The 21732-nt window shown below is 43.3% G+C and overlaps 2 protein-coding genes across 5 annotated transcripts; one reads left to right on the top strand and one right to left on the bottom strand.

Annotated features, from left to right (window-relative positions):
- The first annotated feature begins 294 nt into the window (after positions 1–294).
- LOC143003635 (centrosomal protein of 83 kDa-like) lies at positions 295–4344 on the top strand. Its single transcript, XM_076154410.1, has 13 exons — positions 295–448; positions 871–1002; positions 1118–1369; positions 1569–1700; positions 1902–2120; positions 2153–2229; positions 2511–2660; positions 2766–2841; positions 2969–3126; positions 3231–3360; positions 3609–3712; positions 3886–4075; positions 4170–4344. Exons 1-13 carry the CDS (start codon positions 317–319, stop codon positions 4341–4343), a joined length of 1926 nt encoding a protein of 641 aa, XP_076010525.1. The 5' UTR covers positions 295–316; the 3' UTR covers position 4344.
- Positions 4345–4382: 38 nt separating this feature from the next.
- plxnc1 (plexin C1) lies at positions 4383–21196 on the bottom strand. 4 transcript variants are annotated; one of them, XM_076152673.1, is made up of 33 exons: positions 19863–21196; positions 19217–19342; positions 18168–18302; positions 17988–18088; positions 17800–17908; positions 17530–17698; positions 17185–17287; positions 16391–16466; positions 16135–16176; positions 15834–15967; positions 15510–15686; positions 14792–14894; positions 14272–14442; positions 14021–14188; positions 13810–13912; positions 13583–13693; positions 12765–12868; positions 12519–12560; positions 12313–12428; positions 12013–12211; positions 11393–11539; positions 10033–10201; positions 9835–9935; positions 8084–8159; positions 7825–7859; positions 7616–7711; positions 7116–7279; positions 6803–6950; positions 6578–6718; positions 6424–6498; positions 5700–5868; positions 5421–5572; positions 4383–4808 (listed from the first exon to the last, which is right to left on the bottom strand). In XM_076152673.1, exons 1-31 carry the CDS (start codon positions 20868–20870, stop codon positions 5764–5766), a joined length of 4554 nt encoding a protein of 1517 aa, XP_076008788.1. In that variant the 5' UTR covers positions 20871–21196; the 3' UTR covers positions 4383–4808; positions 5421–5572; positions 5700–5763. The 4 variants fall into 4 exon arrangements, with proteins under 4 accessions (XP_076008788.1, XP_076008779.1, XP_076008804.1 ...); XM_076152664.1 differs by having other exon boundaries at positions 5421–5868; XM_076152689.1 differs by having other exon boundaries at positions 5421–5868; positions 12313–12425.
- Positions 21197–21732: the final 536 nt, after the last annotated feature.

Below are 21732 nucleotides of genomic sequence, written 5' to 3'. Positions count from 1 at the left end.
CAGAGGTGGAGGAGCTTAGGGTGCAGGTACACTGAGATGAAGAAAGCAAGAACTCTAACACACAGCTAAAGAAATCCGGAAATGATCAATCCCAACTGTGTCCCAGCAGGCTGACAAAAAAAAAAGATCAATTCATCTCTCTTGCATTCATTCATTGAGGTGAAAAATATTCCCAAATTATTGTAATTACATCGTGTTCACAATTTTTTTTTAATTTTGATATCATCTTTCCCACAATGTGTTATCGTACAACAGTTGGATAGCAATTTGGTTACAGAGAATGTTTGTGTGTGTGTGTGTGTGTGTGTGTGTGTGTATGCGTGCGTGCGTGCGTGTGCGCGTGTGCATTGGCCAGGTGATGACCCCTCAGTGGTTGGAGTTGCTCAGAGCTCAGGTGCAGCAGGAGATGGAAGCTCCAGTCAGAGAGCGTTTCAACATGCTGGAGGAGGTCAGTGTGTTCCTTTACCACAGCTCAATATTGTCTGACAGCAGACACTTTGTATCACTGATGTTTCATTGCGAAGTAAGTGTGTGTAAACTTTGTTGGCCATATTATTAATACATTTTGAGAACACTGCTGTCATTGAGGTGTGGAATGTATTTTCTTCTTTTCTAGTCCACACTATGTGCTTGTGTGGGCCTCAGTAAATTGGAGTCAGCAGATGTGACTATTAAGTCTGTGCTTGCAGCCAAGAGATTAACACTGAGGGCCTCTCTAAGGACCAGAGGATTCCAATCATATAGTTATTCAACTGAATGGTTCAGTCCAGACATGGAAGGAGATGGCATCTAATTTCCCTTTGTCCTCTTGATTGCTCTTTCTCTTCTGACTGGTTTGTGGCTCCTGCTTGTAATTATGTTTCTTTATAGGAGACAGAGAAGTACAGAAATGATTACTACAAGCTGCGGTATGAGTACACTCTGCTCAAGTCCCAGTTTGACCATCAGAGAGAAGAACATGCTCGTACACTGGAGGAGCAGAGAATACGTGTTGAGGCAGAGGTAGGTTTAATAGTGCATCAACTATTCAAAGATTTTAAGGGATTCAGATTGTGAATACATTATAGCCATTTGAAATAATAAAAAGGAAATACTATTTTGGTTTTCCTTCTGTTAGGTCTCACGTCTGGAGAGGCATAAGGTAGACCTTGTGGCCCAGTACCAAGGTTCCGACCCTTTGAATGATGGAAAGCAACTGGAGGCTCTGGTGCGGGAGAAAGCCCAGCTCCACCTGCGGCTGAAGGGCCTGGAGGCTGAGGTGGCTGAACTTAGAGCCCAGAAGGAAAACTCAGGGCAGCAAGCTGAGAATGTCCAACGCATCCAGATCAGACAGCTGACAGAGTCTCAAGCTATGGTGAAGTCCCTGGAGGTGAGACGACAGCAGTCCTGTGATTGCCATGTTTAAATGTTATAAGCCATGAGTTTCCTGGTTATTTCAGGTAGATGCAGACATTTCACTTCCCGTAGAAGTCTGGCAAAACATGAAATATGCAAGAACAATTGAGGAAATTCTGCCATTTCATCTAGCACATGGTTTGGTTCATCTATTTTGGTTTCTTGTAATCCAGGCGGAGCGGCAATCGTTGCGTCTCCAGTTGGAGAGATTGGAGAATGAGCTTCGCCTGAGCCATGAACAGAACAGCCAGCTCAGTGGAAAAGTGCACAAAGCTGAGAGAGAGGTCAACTCCCTCAACTGCCAGGTATGTTATATTATGACCTCTTACAATATTACATTAGCTTTGATGGCCACGATTTCTAACCATATGAATTTAAAGATGAACTGATACTCAATGCACCATCAAAAGCTAGTTGTGTTGTAGACGCTAGTTATTCAGTTATTATTCAGTCCCCTAGGCTTTCTTGTGAGTTCATGTCTTCCTGGTTTGTTTGTTTGATCTCAGATTGAAAGCCTGAAACATTCACGCAAGATAGAGGTGGCCAATGTTAAACTTGAGTGCGCCCGGTCTAAAGGGGAGCTGGAGCGGGAGAGAGAGACACTGCAGGGCCAGATTGATGGTATGGATGACACGGACACACACGCACACCAGTGGATTCCGACCTTGCCCGTCTCCCTTTGTATTGAGAAATTACCTGCATTCCTCTCGTTTCTGTGTTTTAACTCTGTTTAAATCCCCTTTGGTTTTTAGAGAAAGAGAGGGAGCTTGTCCGGAAGGTTCAGTGTGCCCGTGAGGAAGAGTTCCACAAAACTGCAACCTTGCATGAGGAAAAGTAAGAACCTACTATATTTAATTTCAGTCGTTCACATCACTCAGTTGGTGGGAGCTGTAAATTCCTGTCAGCCATCATTCTCAGTTTACACAAACACATTGAACACTCCTGCTTTTGTGGTCAAGATACACTTTTGTCCTAAGCAACTTCTATTGGCTGAAGGCTGAGTTTGTATTGCACGACTGTGTACACTGCAAAGTATGAACCATCATCTATCAGTAATATCTATTGTGATTTTTATCGAATTTTGAATTTTAGTCTCTCCTGTGTTTTGTTGTGAGATTGGAGCTGGAGAACTGTTTGGCATCACTGGAACAGCAGAGGATGCTGCAGGAAGCTGCTGGCAGCTCCCAGAAGGAGGAGTGGGAGGCTCGTCTCCGTAGCGCCCAACAGGGGGAGGAGTCAGCTCACAGGGAACTACACACCCTTAGGTCAGTTAATGGGACAGTGTGTAAAATATGACACTCGGTAATTCAACCACTTTAGTGTATTGATGAAAAACACTCAACAATTTACAAGATGTTTTCCTCCCATAGAGCCAAACTACAGCAGCAAGGCTCTCAGCTTGAGGAATTTGAGAGACAGAAAGCAGAGATTGCAGACTTAAAGCAGGTATTCAAACATGCTGAACCTGGAATTTTTCAGAAAGGTTTTTCTTCCAAGCAGCCAGCACCCTAAACACCAAAAACTGGAGTTTGATTTGCCTCAACTAAATGCGATTCTTGTGGTAACTCAACAGAAAACCCAGGAATTTAGCGTCCAACTAGGCACACTGTCCCACACTGAAAGTGACCTGCTGGAGACCAATGGACGTTTGAGAGAAACACTAGACCGAGTCAGAGAGGATCTGAGGTCGGTTAGAGGCCACGCTGACAAGAGCCAGCACGAGGCAGAGAGGTAAGGCATTTGGACTTTTGAGTTATTTCAATCTCGGTCTCCTTTAATCTCAAGCACCTTTGTCCTACCTCACCAAGTTCTCTTACTTTGTGTCCCTCCTTCAGGCTGGTAGAGGATCATCAAATTGAGTGGTTGGAGGGGAAATGCAAACTGCAGGAGCGAGCTGCTGAGCTGCAGCACAAATACAGCCTGACCGTAGATATACTGCAGGGAGCAGCATTGGCCCAAAATAAGGTACTGCTGCCTCTTTCTGTGTTCTTGTTTTGCTGTTAATTAATCTAGAAATCATCCATAATTCAGGCTTCAAAAGATTTATTTATTATCATCCTGAATGTTTCCTATTTACCAAATCCAGAACAGGATTCTGGGTCGGTTGCACCGAACAAAGTTGATTGATCTCATATAATCATTCCTCTCTTGTCAGTCTTAAGTTAACTTCCAGTTAAAAAGCATGTGTATGTGTATGTGTATGTGTTATATAGAGGGAAATGTGGGCCGAAAACAAAGACAAGAGACTGCAGGATAAGGTCCAGTTGCTGGAAGCAAAGATTGTTGGGCTGGAACTGGAAGCCACTGCTGCCAAGAAGTAAATCTCACCTGTGTCATTCACCCAGTGACATCATCCAATCAGAGCACCAAATTGATCTTTCTGCTGTCAAGCAATTCTGTCAACAAGAAGCCAATCAGGAGCCTGATGAAACGGTTGTCTTGACCTGGCGTACGTTGCTCTAGTTTAAAACATTTTCCTCTCCTCTCTAGACGCACATCCTCCTCAGAGGAACAAGCCCAACTCATCAGACGACTGAAGGATCTGCAGCGACGACACAAAGAATTTCGACATCTCCTATTAGGTGGCCAAGGTCCTCTTGATATTGGCACCACTTTCCTCACCTCCTCACCCACTGCCATGCTAATCCCCGGCTATGAGGGAGTAGTAGCCAGTGTTCACGTGAGAACAAATAGTTGGACACTTAAACTGCAGTAAAATCTCCTGCTTCTCAGTTGTCTCTTTACAGTTTTGTCCTTTTGCTTCTCTGTGATAGGAGGAGCAAGGAGCCCTGTCTGAATTGCATCAGAGGCAGCAAATGGAGCAACTGGACTCTTTGGTGCAGAGGGGGGTGGGATGCCGGCTACCACTCCACAGCCTGATCTCTGACCCCCTCCTCCACCCTTTCTCAAATAACTTTCCATCAAACTTGCAGCTGAGTGATACCTGAGGTGGTATCTTGCTTGTCAAAACAAGGACATCAAAAGTGTTGTTTTTGTAAAAATACAAACATTATTTATTTGCATATATACATGTAAGGACACACAACGGACCTTTGCCAGCATTTACTCCAACTGCCCATATATTGAGAATATTGTTTAAATGTGTTTGTTCGTAAACAAATTTGGAGCAACTGACCTAATGGCTCCCAATGCCACAGATGTTATGATCAATTTTATTTTTACAGACTTAAATATCCTCCCCACCAACTTTTACTTGAATTGTATTGAAACTAATGATTTTTTTATCTAGATGTGGGTGGTTATGGTTATATGTATGATTGTAAGTATTCTATGGCAACATAACCTGTATCTCCTCTACCTGTGAGTAGTAAAGGTGAGTGGTTGTATCATATAACTTGTGGATTTTGTGTCGTCCTTTGGTCTGTTATCATCTTCTGCAAGGATCCAGCATCCTGGTTACATTACATTACATTACATTACATTACGGTCATTTAGCAGACGCTTTTATCCAAAGCGACTTACAATAAGTGTGTTCAACAAAGGTAGATAAAAGAACTTCAGGTCACAAGAAATCGTAAGCGCATTTCCTTCCTAAACCAACAGCTAAGAGCATAACTAGAGCTAGAGTAGAAGTGCAATAAGTTAGGTACTATGATGAATGAGAAAAAAACAAAAGGACAGATTAGAAGTGAAAGATTAGAAAACAAGAGCATCAGAAGAGCTAGGACAGAGTAGGTGATGTCCTAAGAGGGAGGATCCGGGTAGTGTTTCTTGAAGAGATGGGTCTTCAGCCTGCGGCGAAAGATGGTTAGCGACTCCGCTGTCCTGACATCAGTCGGGAGAGCATTCCACCACTGAGGTGCCAGAACAGAGAAAAGCCGTGACCGCATCGATCGCAAGCAGGGGCCGCTGAGCGCCGGGGCAGCCAGTCGCCTGGAGGCAGCAGAGCGAAGTGGTCGGCCGGGGGTGTAGGGCTTGACCATAGCCTGGAGGTATGAAGGAGCTGTTCCTTTCACTGCCCTGTAGGCTAGCACCAGAGTTTTAAACTGGATGCGAGCAGCTACGGGGAGCCAGTGGGTCAGTGCCCAACCCACCAATGGTTAATATGTGACACTAATTTGACCACTTTCATGCCAGCAACATCTTACATAGCAGCGCTTCCCCAAGGCTTTTTCGCCTACCATGGTGGAAAACGTTCCGCAACAGCATGCAGACTCTGTTAATGAACTAACATTTTATAGGAATTATCCGTTCCATAGTGAGGTTTGGTTGCAGGTTTTACAAACTGACGACTCTGAAACTGTTCATTTTTTGGATTCATAGGCCATTGTCTGCCCAGTCACCTCAGTCCACTCCTGATTGCTCTGTCACTGCCTTCCTGTCATGATGAGGGAAATCCTGAGCATCTTAGTTCCAGACGCAGGTCTTCAGTCCACCAAACTGGTTTTTAACATGTTGTAGTTGCTCCATCAGCTCAATAGGAGCGCCATTTTTCTCCAGCTTCTGTTTTATCTTTGAAAGAAAATACACATTGTTGGTCCTACTTTAAGTCATGTAAAAACAATGCATCTTCAGTGTGTATTCCCTTGTTTCTTCTATTCCCTAAATTACATTACATTAATTGACATCATAAAATCCTCTCCACAAAGACATTCTTTGCAGTGTAGAGTTAAAGAAGTGCAGCCCCACAAGCAAGAACAGGAAACGGCTCTTTAAGCTCTTGATCTCATGTCTCGTTTCCTGCTCACAAAGTATTGCATGTGACTTGATTTCATCAGCAAAACCACAGATGACTGATATGTCAGAGGAAGGAGACAGCATATGAAATGTAGATCACGGACGTAAGTCTACCACTCTGAACAAATCTAATGTCTATAAAGACCATCCTCAGATTCTGCTGGTTGTTTTTAACAAAAAGTTGAAAACGCATAATTGCGCAACTAGTTTATCACAATCGCTGATAGACAAGCAACAGTAGGATAAAAGTATAAATAAATGAAAAAATCTAAATCATAATTTAATATAATGAAGGTTAAGAAAATGTGTGTGAATTTGCAAAGTACTGACCACAGTGAAGTACTGCTGTATAAATTTGAAGAGTTCTCTAAGGGCCGTTTCTTCGTTGAATTCATTGTCGTGCTTCTGTAATGAGAAGTGTCATCCATTCAGTTTCATTTTCTTCCCCCGCTCTTTAACTCATTTGTGCTCAAAGACACATTACCTTCGACTCCTCCAGCAGGAAACCCCTGAATTCAGAGTGTGTGATTTGTGGCTGCTCTCTGATCTGCTTGTAGTACGCCTTTACTTCCTGCTTGTATTTAGGTATGTCTTTGGCGTACAGGAGCTTGTTGGTTGGTGCATACTGAAACGCAAAAATACTCAAGGTACAGTTTAACTCGTCAAATGTTTGTTTACTTTATGTATCCACTATCCACTTATATGTTACCTTCCCCAGCTGATTCTCACTGAGGGAGAAGGAGTCCATGAAGGCCTGAGCGATGACAGACAGGCAGCCGTCCAGGTGTGGCAACTTTTCCATGTCAAAAACAAACTGGGGATTCTTAAGGATGTTGATCCAGAAGCGAAGGAGCAAACTGGAAGAAGAAGAAAGTGACTCAGGCAGTGTAAAGACACCTAAGACACCTTTTCATTGTACGGATCAACATTTGTTAGTTATTATTATTATTTGCAGTCATGGGCTCAAAACATGTAACCATTGCAAATGTTCAACCTGGTAGCAAATTTGCATCAATCAGTACCTGTTGGTCTTCCAGATGTGCAGGACATCTGGGTCGCTGATCTTCAAGTTGTCTGCCTGAGTGTCCAGGAAGTCGAAGAAGTATTTGATGGCATGCGGGGCTTTGCAGTGTTGCCTCCCCCAGACAGACCTGAACAGGTTCTCCACATATGAATGCACTGCCACCTGAGGGAGAGGAAGATCGAGGTAACATTTCTTCTGCTGTCCTGTACACTCCACACATTTATATTTTATTCTTCTGCTTCTGAAATAGTACTCCATGTCCACATTCCCATCAGGGCTTACTGTTGTTTGGTAATGTTTTTGATTCATTGGAAAGTAAGGGGAAATTATTTAGTCAACATTTCATTTTCTGTCTACTAAACATAAAAAACCCCCTCTAAACTAGGAGTCTTCACACCTCATCAGAGATGTTAAAAACCAAGAAATGCAAGCGATAACTGCAGGTGTCAGTTTCTTTAAAGGTGTTCATGATGTCACATTGAAACTATTTCCTCTTGCCTTGGTGGAGAGCAGCTTGGTTAGATGAACTTCCTTCAGCTTCAACTTCTTCCTCTCTGGGTTCTGTCTTTGGTCCTCATCAACGTCAGGATCGATCTGTGGTTGAGGAAGTCCCAGCAATGACACAAAGCACTTTCAGTATTTTGTGATACGCAAAGGGTTTGATAATATATTTCACTCGTCAAAACCCCCCACAAATTCTCTCTTACCAAGTGGAAGTATTTTCCAGAGAAGTCCTGATCATCTAGGGTCACAAAATACCAACAGAGATGAACAGTTAAAGGTGTTATACACAACTTTTAAGAACATCTTTAGGTTGAACATGGATTCCTTGATCCTACTGATACAATTTCTGCTGTATATTTTTGATTAATACTGGATATCTATTGCTTGGGAGTCAAATATCTGAACTCGTCACCACTTTAAAGCACATTACCAGAGTATTATAAAAGTGTAGCCCCTGCCTACCCTTCACACTTCCCTGCGGGCTCAAAGGAGGATGAGTTTTCTTAGAGAGCAGCTTGACTGATGCACCATCAACCACCTACAGAAAGACATACAGACTTAAATTAAACATTTGTTGTTGTTTTTTGTTCTCATATATTTATATTTATTGAAGAAAGCATTTGACATGACAGTGAGCATACTGTTGTACAGTGGTCGGTTTTTATACAGAAAGAGAGAGAAGAAGAAAGTGTTGACTGAGATCTGTGGAATGTGATACACACGTGCACAAAATGTATAAGGAGACGAGGGTCCGGTGACTCGGGCTGATGACGTGTACAGTCGGGTTGTTTATAACAGCGTTGTATGAGATAAATAGTTGTGTTGCGTGTCAAAGTGAAACTAGTGAGGCCACATTATCTCATTTCTGCAAGTTTGGTCTGTGTCTGAAGCACGTTACCATATATGGAATATATTATTATTATTTTACCATTCTAAATAAAGAGGGAAGAGAGGAAGAGAGAGAGGAAGAGAGAAAGAGAGAAAGAACTGAAACCCCATTATATAATTGATACAAAATCTGATCATATTTGAGTAAAGACACTATTATGGCATGAATTGGGAACAATTTCGAACATTGATATGGGATTTGCACCTAAAAGGTCTATATTATGTTTTGGAACTTGTCAAAAAAGTTGTCAGTTTTACATTGCAGTGAGTTATTTCTTTCATGTTTGCCACTTTCTCTGTGAACATGCATGCAAAGGAAACTCTGAACCAAAATAGTAAAGTGTATAACCTGTATGTTCCATACCTACGTTAATCAACAAAAACTGCCTTTTTTGTTACCGCCTTACTTAATTTAACGACGCCATAAGTTTCCTTAACGTGTTGAAATATACATTAGGCAATCCTCCTTTAGCAGCCATGAGCATGTGTCGTTTCTTGCTCGTCTAATGATGTGTAATTGGGTTTGCCGGGCCTAGATTTGCGACACAGTCCATGCTACCATGCTAAGTCTCAGCCTCTCTATTGGAGTGTTTCTGTCCTGAGTCCTGCGGGGGCCCCGCTGATGGACAAAGAGCAAAAAAAGTCACTATGATCCCATTAGTGAGCCATTATAAAACACTCTCCCCCACTAAGCTCCCTACACAACCTCCTACATAACTACACGAGTTCTGATGTTGCCCACAGGAAATGTGTAGCTGAAACGCAAAATTCAACAAACTCAGGAAATGACATGTTAAGGTTTTGAGTGAAATCCATATTGTCGCAAAGTGAAAGAGCAACGCGAGTACTACAAATATCTCAGATCTTCCACCTCTCGTGTTCCTTTGCTGTGAAGAATGATCTGATCTCTGAGGCTTCATACATGTAGCTTACTGATGTTTCTAAAGTTCTTACATTGTGGCCTACAACAGTGCAGCATGAGAGGATTTCCCCTCAGATCCTCCTCCTCTGTCTGAGCTCATCAAGCAGGTGATTTTTCCATTGATGGTAATGTAAACATGTAGACTGGATGTTACATTTAGCCATTTCACTGTGTGTGAATGTGATTTTTCGTCAATTTCAGACGTGCAGTGTGCAATCTGTGTCCTGCATTGTACATTGTACACACCCTCATCCTCCTCATCACTGTCATCTTTCATGCTGTCATGCTTTTGTCATACAGAAGGTTTCAATGAGGAAGTGTGGCCGGAATTAATAACACTTCCTCTGCCGCCCAGATATTTCTGTGAGTTTCCCTGTTCATCACGCACGCTCCCATTCCTCACCTTATAGTGCTTGAGCGTGTTGAGCATGGTCACCTCACCGACAACCTCAGAGCTCGCGTCCACTTCCTGGAGAGGAACGAAGCGTCCATCTTTCTCAAACTCTGCATGAAAAATAAGGGGAAGTGTAAAATGTTGTGAAGGTGAGGGAGGGTGTCGATTAAAGATTCAGATTTTGTGTACAGGATGTTCTTCGCTCACCGATGCAAACATCCCTGACAGGAGCGTTGTACGAGAACCCAAACTTGGCCTTGAAGGTGGACAGGATTTTCTCCTTGACCTGCTCCACTGTGTCGCAGCTCAGGGCGTTGACCTCCAGAGGCTCACTGACCTCTCCATCACTGCCCGCTGCAAACCGCACCTGTAGCTTCTGCAAACATACACAACAATGCAGACAATAATTCAATCTGCATACCTTCAAAGCATCAGACCTCACATGTGCATCTATTTTAAATCCGTTGCCACGCCAGGTCTGACATGGCAACATGCGACTGCAGGTCAAGTACTCAGCCGTGTACATCCTGGCTGTGACATGCTGTACACATTTGTAGAAACATGAAAGTGAACAGCCAAACGAAACAATGTCACTGTGATGCGTCAACGTGAATATACTGCATGACTGCTTGTATCAGGCACCACGGATTCATTTGATCATCATTTGTGTTGTCATGTCACGGATTTTACTTTGGCGTTTTGCACAAAGTTGTCCATATCACCATATTAACACATTTAAGAAGTGCCATTGAAATGTTGATTCACTTTTTCACTAGACTACAAGTTTTTAGGTGTCATTTGTCTATGAGTGGGTGCTTTCTCAAATAGGATCTGTGGCGATTAAATATAAATCTAATGTGCTTTAAGGTTTCACTTTATGAGAAGCAGTGCCGCCCTGCAGCTGTTGTAGGGAAATTCTACAGAAATTGCAATTCCCCTGCCATTCTGAATCACACACCATAAAATGCAACACTTATCTCACGGCCAGATATCCATGTGAACTAAACTAAAGTAAAAGTAAAACAACTAAAGTAGCTGTAAATATAGCCTAAAAGCACTGAACATTTTTGTCTTTTGGTGGAGGGGGGGGATTTGTTGTGTAATGTCCAGGAAATTAGGCAAGATACCCTCAAAACATGCAGATGCCATGTCAACACTTTCTTAGTTGCACTATGAGACATGTCTGAAAGTGCCCTAATGACGTGGAGGAGGAGGAGAAGGAGGAAGTGGTTCAATACCAACCGTCACATCAACTCTCAACCCAAAGAGTGATTATAGACTCAGAACATTGACCACAGAAGCTGCTGTGAAAAAACGACATGACAGCACTCCGACCCTCACTTTTTGTGTATCACTTAAAAGTGTAACACTAAATTACAAAGCCCTTCTTTCAGTCGCTGCAAAGGAACAATAACAGAACTCAGAACAAGAAGTGTTAAATCTTTCTTCCCTGTTTACAAGGAAGACATCGGCGTGACACTGCACTATGCAGGACGCTTCATGTCGGGGCTAAAGTGGACATACAGGACAAATGCCCTCCTCATGCATAGTATGTGTGCGTTGGTACCAGGGAGCTAAAGTCCGGAGCCTGCCACAGCAGCCAGTCCTCGCTGAGTGTGTACAGAGCTTTCTCCGTGACGCAGTCCACCGGTCCTTTGGCAATCTGCTGGGTGAGAGCGCTCACCATCAGGAACAGATGCTGGCCGACACTCTCCTGCTCAAAAACACAAACAGAAATAGGAACACACAGCGCCACAATTAAATGAGAACTATTGAACAAGCAAATGTATGATACAGCAATGAAACGTTTTTGACAGTTCAGTGAGATCTTTCTGATAAAACCCACACTTCTTGTTTCTAAAGTAAGGAAACGATCTCCATGCATGCAGTATACATGACTGCAAACACTGATATCTACTTCTCTGAATCTGTACCGCAGAGTTAGTTGAGTGTAGGGTTAAGGTTATGGAGTTAGCCTCTCTACTTTTGAGTACTAAATACTAAGTACCAAATATTCCTGCTTTCGTAATTTATTTTGGAGGAGAGTGCCTGTTATGTCTCCATACCAACCTCCCAACCTCGCCACAACTGTGAAAAAGAAAATGACAAAAGTATTTGGCTGAACTTCTTTTGTTGTTTTTTTGACACTATCCAGTAAATCAGGCTGTGTTTTACAGAATGACAGACCCGAAGGAAGCCGTAAAGGCAGATGGACATCCAGTTGGTCAGCAGCTTCTCCACTGTTGATGCAGTGTGTCGTAGCAATAGTTTGGACTGCATGTTGCTGTTCTGCTGCATTAGATGCTTCAGCAGATACTCCATCACGTCCGTCAGATATGGCAGGTTGCTGTGCAGCGCTACGGTCAGTAGAGATGCCACTGTGCACCTGAGACAGAGCGGAGGCCGATAGAAAAAGGCAGATAAAGGGCAGATAAGTGGAGATAAAGACTCATAAAAATGTAATACTATAAAGTAAAGCAGACTGACTTGTCCTTAATGGTGAAGGACTTCTGTTCTTCCAGAGCGTGGACCATAGAGGTGAGGAAGACCTGATCCTGGATCAGTTTGGAAAAGGCCTGGCAGAACTCATCAGGCTCAACCTTCTGATCCCAGATGAGACGCATCACACATCACACATCACACATCACACATCAGTACCAACAATGACAACAACAGCTGGTAATTGTTCTTACCTGGCCAATATCTTTTAGACAGGAAACCATCAAAGCTTCGTTCTAGAGATCAGTAAAAAACAGATGAAAGTGTGAATGTGGACTACTTTAATGTCAAATTTAAGATGTAATTTATGCTATTGTTTTTTCCTTCATTTTCTGAAGGGGTCATGCAAATGGCAATTCTAAAGCAAAAAAATTGTTTCATTCAGCCTTTTGCAGTTCAGATATGAACATTTTCGCGTTTTCTCTCCAGCTGAGCCGTACCTCGGGGAAAAAGATCCTGGAAGCAAAGTGTTTGTAGTCCAAGAAAGGAATCGCTCCGACATTCTCCAGCAGGTCAGCGCTCTCCATCTGCAAGTCCACAAAACCTGGAGAGGACAGTTTGAGTGTTTGTACATCAGTAAACCACAGCTACATTTTCAGGTCTATGCAGTAGTGGTGAATCCGACATACCCTGAGGTAACACATGATGCTGAATTGATTTTCCATGCTCAAAATGTCCTACTACTATAACTACTACTACTACTACTGATAATATATTTTTGAAGTGCACCTTGCAGGACCTCAAGTCAAATTAGACACTGCATTTACAATGTGAGAAGATAAATTCACAGATGGAACTCCCAGAATGCATCACTGATGTTATCCTGCAAAGGCATGGTAGGCAGTGGCTTCAACTGAGAAAAGTGGTTGTGTGCAAGTGGTTATTCTTGCTAGCGGCGACATCATTTGCATGGCAGTTATTTTTACATGACAAAAAGGAACATGCTTGATAGGTTTGACATCAGAAAAAGGAAGTGTATGCATCAGGGAGGTGGGGTGGTGTGTTGAAAGTATGTTAATGGTATTTGCTATGCTAAGTGACAAACCACAGGCAATGATCTCCCACGATTGTAGAGTAATTTGCAAGCAATAGACTGTTGCTGGAAAAAGTTGAGAAGCTGCACGATGCTGCACGAAGTGAATAAATACCTGTGGAATCTCAACCTTAAATTCCTTTGGATTTGGATTCAGTTGCGTCAGAAATAAGGAAGATTACAAAGAGTCCAAAACCTGTAATCTGCAAAAAAATGCTGACCGACCTTGTCTAATGTCGTTCCTGATGTCAAGCTCCAGGTTCTCCAGACGTGCGTTCATCCTCGCTGTGAGCTTCCTCTGCTGGCTCCGGTAGATCAACAATATGATGAAAGCCACTGCAGGACAAACACAGACGATTAGGTTAAACCACTATTAACACATTGTTATGTCCAACGAATGTCTCTGGACTGGACCAGACATCAAATTCTTCTGTCCTACTCTGTGTTCTTACTTGCAATGATGACCACTAGAAGAACCGGCAGAAAGATGTAGAGATACTTATATGGTTGGTTGGCTTCTGTCTCCAGCAATATCGTCCTGTCTCCGTATTTTATCTGGACAAATTTCAGGACGGGTCAAATATACATGCATGTGCCACTGATTTGAAGACAAATTCCCATTTATTATACCTATGGGTGGAAAATGTTTGTTGGTAGATTTACCTTTAAGCGTTGAATTTCAGCAGTGGGAGAGTTTTGAATTTCACATATGACAGAGTCCGTCCCATTACTGGTATCTATGGATGTCATAATGCAGTAGTGGAATGTTCCTTCATGAAATCCCCATATGTTTAACTCTGCAGCGCTCATCTCTAGTTTGTCAGCGTCTTTCTAAAAAGAAGACGAACCCTGAACTGTTAGTTCCCCGGCATTTAATATATATGTGTACGTACAAACATTGACCTTGGCTGTACCTGGATGGTGACACGCAGGTGGTCCCCGTTCCTTGTATAGGTGAAGCTGCTGAACACGGGGTCGGGGTGATACAAGAAGCTGGAGGGGCAGGGCAAGCTTACATTGCCAACTTTCAGATGGATTAAAGTCTTGTGAATGTTTTCGGCGGGAGGCGTCTCGTAAGTTAGATTCTTCCACAGTAAACACACAAAGGGAAAAGGTTTCGCTTTCTGCATGCTAAACAATTAAATATATATACAGTACATTAGTTGACATCATTAGAACACAGAGCCTGCTCTACTTTGTGGGTGTGTCCAACAGGTGTATTACATGATGATGTCTACATGTGGAGAAAGTAAAGGACTTTCGCCACAACAATGACTTACTGGATGCCTTGTAAATCGAGGAAAAATATCAAAAAAGTATCCACTTTAAGGTATTGGAACATAATGGGACATGACAAATAACATCAACTATCAAACTCCCATACTTCCAACTGATTGTGTATGTGTGTGTGTGTGTGTGTGTGTGTAGACTTACGGCAAGTCCAACAGTTCTGAGAGGGATGATGTGGGCGTGACTGTCTGTGACCTCTTCCACAAACTCCAGGTGGGTTCCTACAACTGTGATGGGCCTCTTCCCACTGCACGGCAGAGAGCAGCATAAGTCGATCACACAGAATCATTATTCAAGCATTTATCTTAGAGTAACCGACACACTGCGCACACTGGTGAACTACAGCGTGATGCAACAGGAAGCAAAGGCCCTACACCGCACAATTTTGCATTGAGTAAACCCTGTGGCCAGATGAGCTCAACATTACAAGGTAAAAGACTAGACTTTGTATATGTTAACAAAAACTGGAAAGTAGTTTGACAGTCAAGCCTTATTATGCTGTGTTACCTGTTGAAATGCAGAAACAGAGGCAGAAGTGACACTCAGTTTCTACATTAAAAAGGGGAACAAGTGTTTATAGGAAGCGTCTGCCTTTCCACATCAGATGACCCCAAACCTGTAAATGGCCCTGAGTGAGACACACTTCCCTAGAGTTGGCTGATTTAGTAAGTAAGTGACAAGAATCCAAGAATAGCTTGCTTAACTTTCCGTTGAAAGTGCTGCCTGAAGCATTTGTATGTTCCGTATCTTTCACGAATTAGTTCGAGCTTATTCATTTACAGTAAATAAATAACTTTTAAATTAGGACCAAGTTTCTAACTTTTAGCTCAGAGTGTGAAAGTACCAACAGATGCAATCCTACCTGACCCAGGTACTGCTTGGCATGATGGATGTGCAGGATGGTGATGAGCGGTATGTGATCGTTGCATTGCCATGGCAACTACCATCTGGGAGGACGACGCATACTTTGAACAAACCTTTATCTGCACTCGGAATGTGGAACGTCAGGTGTGTACCTGTGTTGTTCCATACTGGAGACCTGCCACAGACGCAGAGAGACTTTGTTTTTATGATAATAGTAATTGGATTGTTCCCTCACCTGCTTCAAAAACAAAGATGCATTGCTGACATTTTCCTTTCATTGGCACTATTTTTACTCACTATGCCCCTCAAGTAACGCACTCACTCTTGTGGACTACAGTTTATGTCTGCCTGGATCCTCACTCTGTTCACTTTACCAAGGTTCCTGCCATTCAACGTCACATTGTTTCTACCGTAGAAGGATACCACATTGGGGTTGATGAAGGAAATCTCTGGTGTCTGACAATAAAAAAAAACACACACACACACACACACACACACACACACACACACACACACACACACACACACACACACACACACACACACACACACACACTTTTAGATGTGGCCTCTGTTTGCAATGTTTTCTTTGAATGTGTGGGTGTGACGAGTTTCAAACTTACTGCGAAATTCCCCGCCGGTTCTAACATATTACAAACTCTGTCCTGCAGAAGGAAGTGATGAGAGGTTCAACACATATTTCTTTTTTTAAAGTTTTGAACTCTTTAACCAATCCTGCTAAATTACCTTAATTATATGCAATTGAATTAGGAGATGATAAAATGAAATATTTGTAGTTTGCAATTTTCTAATATGTATATGTAATTTGCAAAATTGCAATATTGTACTGTATTCAAAAGTGAACCCATGCATTATTACATTCACAGCTCCAGTAGTCGCCCAGGAACAGCTATCGTTATTCCAGCCACATCCTGCTGTGACACATTGCCGACACCTAAACACAGGACAAACATTATCAGATATTTCCTCTGGTACTTTCCATCTCAACTGAGAATAACATACAAGGTTGGTTTCAAACTGGAAGCAGATCATAATCATTGATCCATTTGACTGATTATTCTGAGTATTTTTATATCAACTTACTATCGAAAAAAGAATCAGTAAGAAAGGCGAGGCCGTAAGCGCAATACTATTTCCCTGAACCAAAGCTGAGGCCTGAGATAAGATAGGAGAGAGAGAGAGCACGAGAGAATTGAAGGAAAGGGACAGAGGTATGCAGGAAAAGCATGTGGGCTCTAAATATGTGAAGGCCCGGCAGAGGCAGCTGCAACAAGGAGACCTGCTCGCCAGTTTCCAGACAAAGGTAATATTGACGCATAAGACCTGATGGGTGATCCGCGCAAATGGGTGATCCACACCACTGACAAGCTTAAAGGGTCTTGCAGTATGCTGATGACAGTCTTCATTATATCAGGTCCCACAGGAGCAACACATTGTCTCATGAGTTGGAAGCTCAACAGCTCTGAAGCAAACGATTTGGTCAGAGATGCAGAACCTTGAGGGAACCCGGGCTTTGAGACAAAAGTGAGACGTGTGCCGTTTCACTATAGGCAGACTAATCGTAGCCAGAGACCTCGTCTGGGCTCTAGTACAGAAGTTCCACGGTAACACCATGGAATTATTTTCAGTCTCTAATCCATTCACACACTCACAGGCTGGAAGACTGTGGCCCCTGGATAGCTGAACAGTTCGTTAACTTCAGCTCTTCTTGCAGTTGCTCCTTCCCAAGGTTAATCCTCACCGTTACATCTAATTCTGAAGAAACAGTACAAAGAAGGTCATTGGAATAACTCATAGGTAATGAAAGCATAACATCTATAATCCATGTCATTTCTAAACATTCAAATGTGAAACCCTGTGTGTAATAACTCCTTGAGGTTATGAAATTATCACATTGTTGGTTCAGTGTTTCTAATAAAGACAGTGCACTTCCAATTCTTCCTAATTCACTTATAATGACCATCAAAAAATCTCCAGAAGTTCACAGGTTCACCGACCTCCAGTGAGGCGTGTGCTAATAGGGAGGATGCAGGTGCACTGTTTGGAGCGTGGGTCAGAGTCTCTGGTGATGCACAGCTCTCCAGCACTGGTGGAGAACTGACAAGTGATGTTTGAGAGCAACTCTGGTCGGCCCACACTCAGGTGTGTCTGGACATGTAGTGTGATCTGAGGACAGTTTGATATGAGAGTTGAAGAAATTGCACATGACTTGACAACCAGGACAACAAAAAGTAAAAATGGGAAGTAAGAAGCGGTCTTGTTTTTACATTGCCATTGCTTCCTCTTTCAACTCGATGAGAAACCATTTTCTGTTGATATGAACCTTCTGGGATTGACAACCAGACAGAGTCTGGGCACTCGTCCTCAAATGTACAGCTATTAAGACAAAAAATAGCATTAGAACAGCTTAGAATTGTTTGAGGATGTTCACTAAAGATGCCTGCTCATGTCTGACCTTCTTTTCAAGCTGCACCACCCACAGTAGGGATCCTGTGCAGACCAACAGGCCTGCATGGTTTCCTGTGTGCTGCACCGTGACACAGGCACGCGAATCATCTGCAGCGAAACAAGCAAACAATTCAACGACACTGAAAGTCTGGCCATGGAAAGGTCTACAGTGTTCACTGCATCCTACCTGGCTTCTTAAGACCACGTATACGTGTTTGCGATCCACCTCATCCAGATGCATTTTGGGAAACACTTGGCGGTCATCAGATGCCTTGTAGATCACCCTGGGACAGAGAGTCTGATAGGCCTTATCCACAGCAAGCTGAAAAGAAGATGAGCAGTGATAGAGTTTCTTTTTCACGCTTGTTCAGTCAAACTATGGTTTTGTTGAGGTTTAACTCAGAGCCTGTAATGATTTCTGCCTGAGTGTTTCTGAGAAATATGAGCAGAACTAAAAGCCCAGCCTGTCAACAACACTTGGATGTGCAATTGTCTTTACCAACTTCTGTCATATATCAAATGAGACGTGAATGGACCCAAATGGAAATGACATTACTTCCTCCCACAGCCAATGCCTGTGGTGATCTCGAAGAGGTAGGGCTGCATTTGCCACCGTCTCTGTGGTTCAGACATTGCCTGTGGGTCAAGCCAAAAAGCTACTGACCAAAGCCCTTAAGGGATCTGAGGAAGACCTTGATCCTTTGATGGATTTCAGGCTTAATGGGGATGATGCATGTGTTAACACCACAAAGTGCACCTCACACCAGCACATAAAGAGCCCTGTTACACTAGGGCTCTTTATGTGCCCGACTGTAAACAAAACCAGACACCAGACAGACATGCAGTAACTATAAAAACAACGTTAAGAAAAATGTCTTACAAACCGGCATCATCTGCAGTGGTCAACATGTTAATAGCTACAAGTTGTTCTAATCAAACTGGTCATGCAAATTTCCAGTGCTGGACCCCAGGAAGTGCTTTAAAGCTTTGTTTTTTCTAGTGGGTATTGTAATGTTCACCAAAACTGTTATTAACTCAGTTATGGCATTGTTACTGTAGTATTCAGTATGTCCAGCAATCAGGAGCCTTACATCAATAATGGGGGCCTGTGAGCCTATGGCACAAATAGAAATGCGTGTATGAGTAAATGTGTAATTTCCACTGGACTCAGCACACACTTGTCGTTGTGCACAACATGGATGTGTGGCAGTAACTTAAGCATTGACGTCCACAGACCTTGATGAGCTGTCCCTCTCCTGTCCCGATGAAGAAAACCATCCAGGCCTTCTGTCTCACGACCAGCACAGAGGTCATGGAGCTCTGCCTGGAGAGCACCACCTTTGGCCATAGGTCCTTTGCCTTCTAGGACAACATTCATGTTACATTTCTGAACCAACATACCTGTGCCATTAATGAGTTCAAGCGCACACATATCACTTTGTGAGATCATACATGTGAGCGAGAGGTCATAGTAGTGTGTGTAACTATACACCTGTTTGCCTGTTTATATGTCATATGTGCCATCATACAGACACACTCTGTGTGGTGGCACATATGACACAAAGAAAGACTCATAAAATCTGTCCAATATAAGGATATAACACAAACGTGTTACTACTGCTTGGTAGCTATGCATTTAAGAGTTACAGTAGTAGTTTGGGTCCATAGCATTAAAAACAATGGAACCCTGGAAAACATTATGTAACATGTTGTCAATGTCAAATTTATAGAATTCTGAATTCGGATTCTCGTCTGGATTAAAAGTTCTGTGAGGTTGGTAAAACGCTCACAATTTACTTCTGTGAATGTTTAGCAAGATTTTGAAATGTTTACCTTATGCCTAAAAACTTGTCAGACTCAGCACCACAGTGCAGCGACTCACCTTCGGTTCGACGGCATCAGGTTCTACGCTGAAGTCTGGGTCCGCGTCGGTCTTTCTGCTGAGATCGGGGCTGATGTCGAACACGATCAGCTCGGTGTTGGTTAGACCTTCGTCCGTACTGAACACGCCGCTCCAGAGCACCGGCGGTCCTCCCGGGATCACCGAGGACGCCAGCAGTTTGCCGCGTTTCGGCGCTTCGGCACCATCAAATGGATGCAGAGTCGCACCACGAAGCGACTTCAGTGTGTCGCTCTTACTGGTTTTACCCTCAAGCCAGATGAGGCGGACTTGAGTGCCTGATATTCCTGAATGTACGTTGGCAAACAGATAGATGATCGAATTGATCTGGAATCCATCCACAAATTCCGCGTCGCCTTCATGCTTGATCATAAGAGTAGAGGAGCTGCCAGAGAGAGAAAATATGCCTCCAGACTGTTCATTTCTAGTATTTTGAAGGTTAACAGCCTTGGAATCAGATGAGCAGCTGCCCTTTTTGGATGTGTCGGCGTATTGCTGGATAGCGGTCAGAATGTAAGTCTCTGTCCCAGTGCTCTTCACATTCACCAGGAAGCCCAAGGACGCGCTGCTGAGCACCATTGGTCCTACAGGAAAGTTCTCCTTGTGTATCAGCTTGGAGATGTTTGCCAGGTCCCGCACCTCGCAGTAGCCGCACAACGTCACACCGCAGCTGATCAGAGTCTCGTTCTCTACAAATGGCACCAGTATGTTGACGTGGAAAGTTGCGTTCCGCACGTCCGAGTCTGAAACCCGGTGAAACAGCGCGGCCTCCTTGTCCCCGCTCTCCAGTGCGCCTCTCTGGCTCAGACTGTGGATCAGAGTCAGGTCGCGGTTCAGCTGGTACATTTTCAGTTCCGTGGCGACGTAAACGGAGTTTGTCGCCACTGCGAAGTGGTGGACGTCTGCATCAAAAGTGAAGTTCGCGTCCTCAAGGCACCGACCCGGTTCAACCCAGAGGTGTAAAAGCAGCCCGAGCAGCAGGTGCCTCATAGTGCAGCAGCAGATTTCACGGAGAATACTTCAGACATGGAGAGTCCGCACAGCACTCTGCACTCAGCTGCAGCGCCACCACAGTTGTGCGTAAAAGCGCAGAGCGTCAAGAGAAAAGCAGTTCCGCTCCTACTGATTGGTCCACTTCAAGAAATATCAGCGTGGACTGAAGACTGAAGCTCGTAGCCAGGTCGACCTTCCAGTGCAGCTTCATCTGTTTTGGTAAACGTATTTAATCAGGTGCAGATTAAGGAGATGTGAAGGAGAAATCAGCTTTGGGGGGAAAGCAACAATTTCCTCATGATCTTATAGACTGGCAGTAACGTCTAGTGCCAACACCCATTTAGTGTGTGTAAGACAGCTCACGTGTGTAGCCTTCCTCTGGTTACTATGTGATATTGACAGAAGACGATGGGTTAAACGCAGACAACTCCACGAGATCAATTAAGAAGTGTATGCAAATAATTTACATAACTATGAGTTCAAGCAGACATTAGAGTTGTTTAAAAAAAAGAAAAAATGAAAAAAAAAAATTGGTTCTACTTTACTCGAAACACAATTCGGGTTACTTTTTAATCCACTGTCACGGAAAGATTTAATTTGAATGTTTATCATATATTAGATAAAAAAAAACTGAAGCGCACACACACATACACTAACACAATAGAACAGGGAGTAAATAAGGATTTGTTGTGATTGGGGCCATGAATACGTCGCAAACGTGGAAGGCTGCACATCGGTGTCTGTCTCCCCCTGGTGGCGGAGTCTCCTTTCATTCTCGAAGTAATAGCGTCTGTAGTGCAGCACTAGGAGAGGTAATCATCAGGTTTGAGGGGAAGGTTGCAAAGACTCCAATCAAGTA

This window comes from Genypterus blacodes, unplaced genomic scaffold (genome assembly GCF_046128005.1).
Source record: "Genypterus blacodes isolate CSIRO-AG114 ecotype Tasmania unplaced genomic scaffold, CSIRO-AGI_Gbla_v1 ptg000007l_1, whole genome shotgun sequence".
Lineage (NCBI taxonomy): Eukaryota > Metazoa > Chordata > Actinopteri > Ophidiiformes > Ophidiidae > Genypterus > Genypterus blacodes.
Note: the sequence above shows the minus strand (reverse complement) of the source record. Positions and strands in the feature narration are given on the sequence as shown.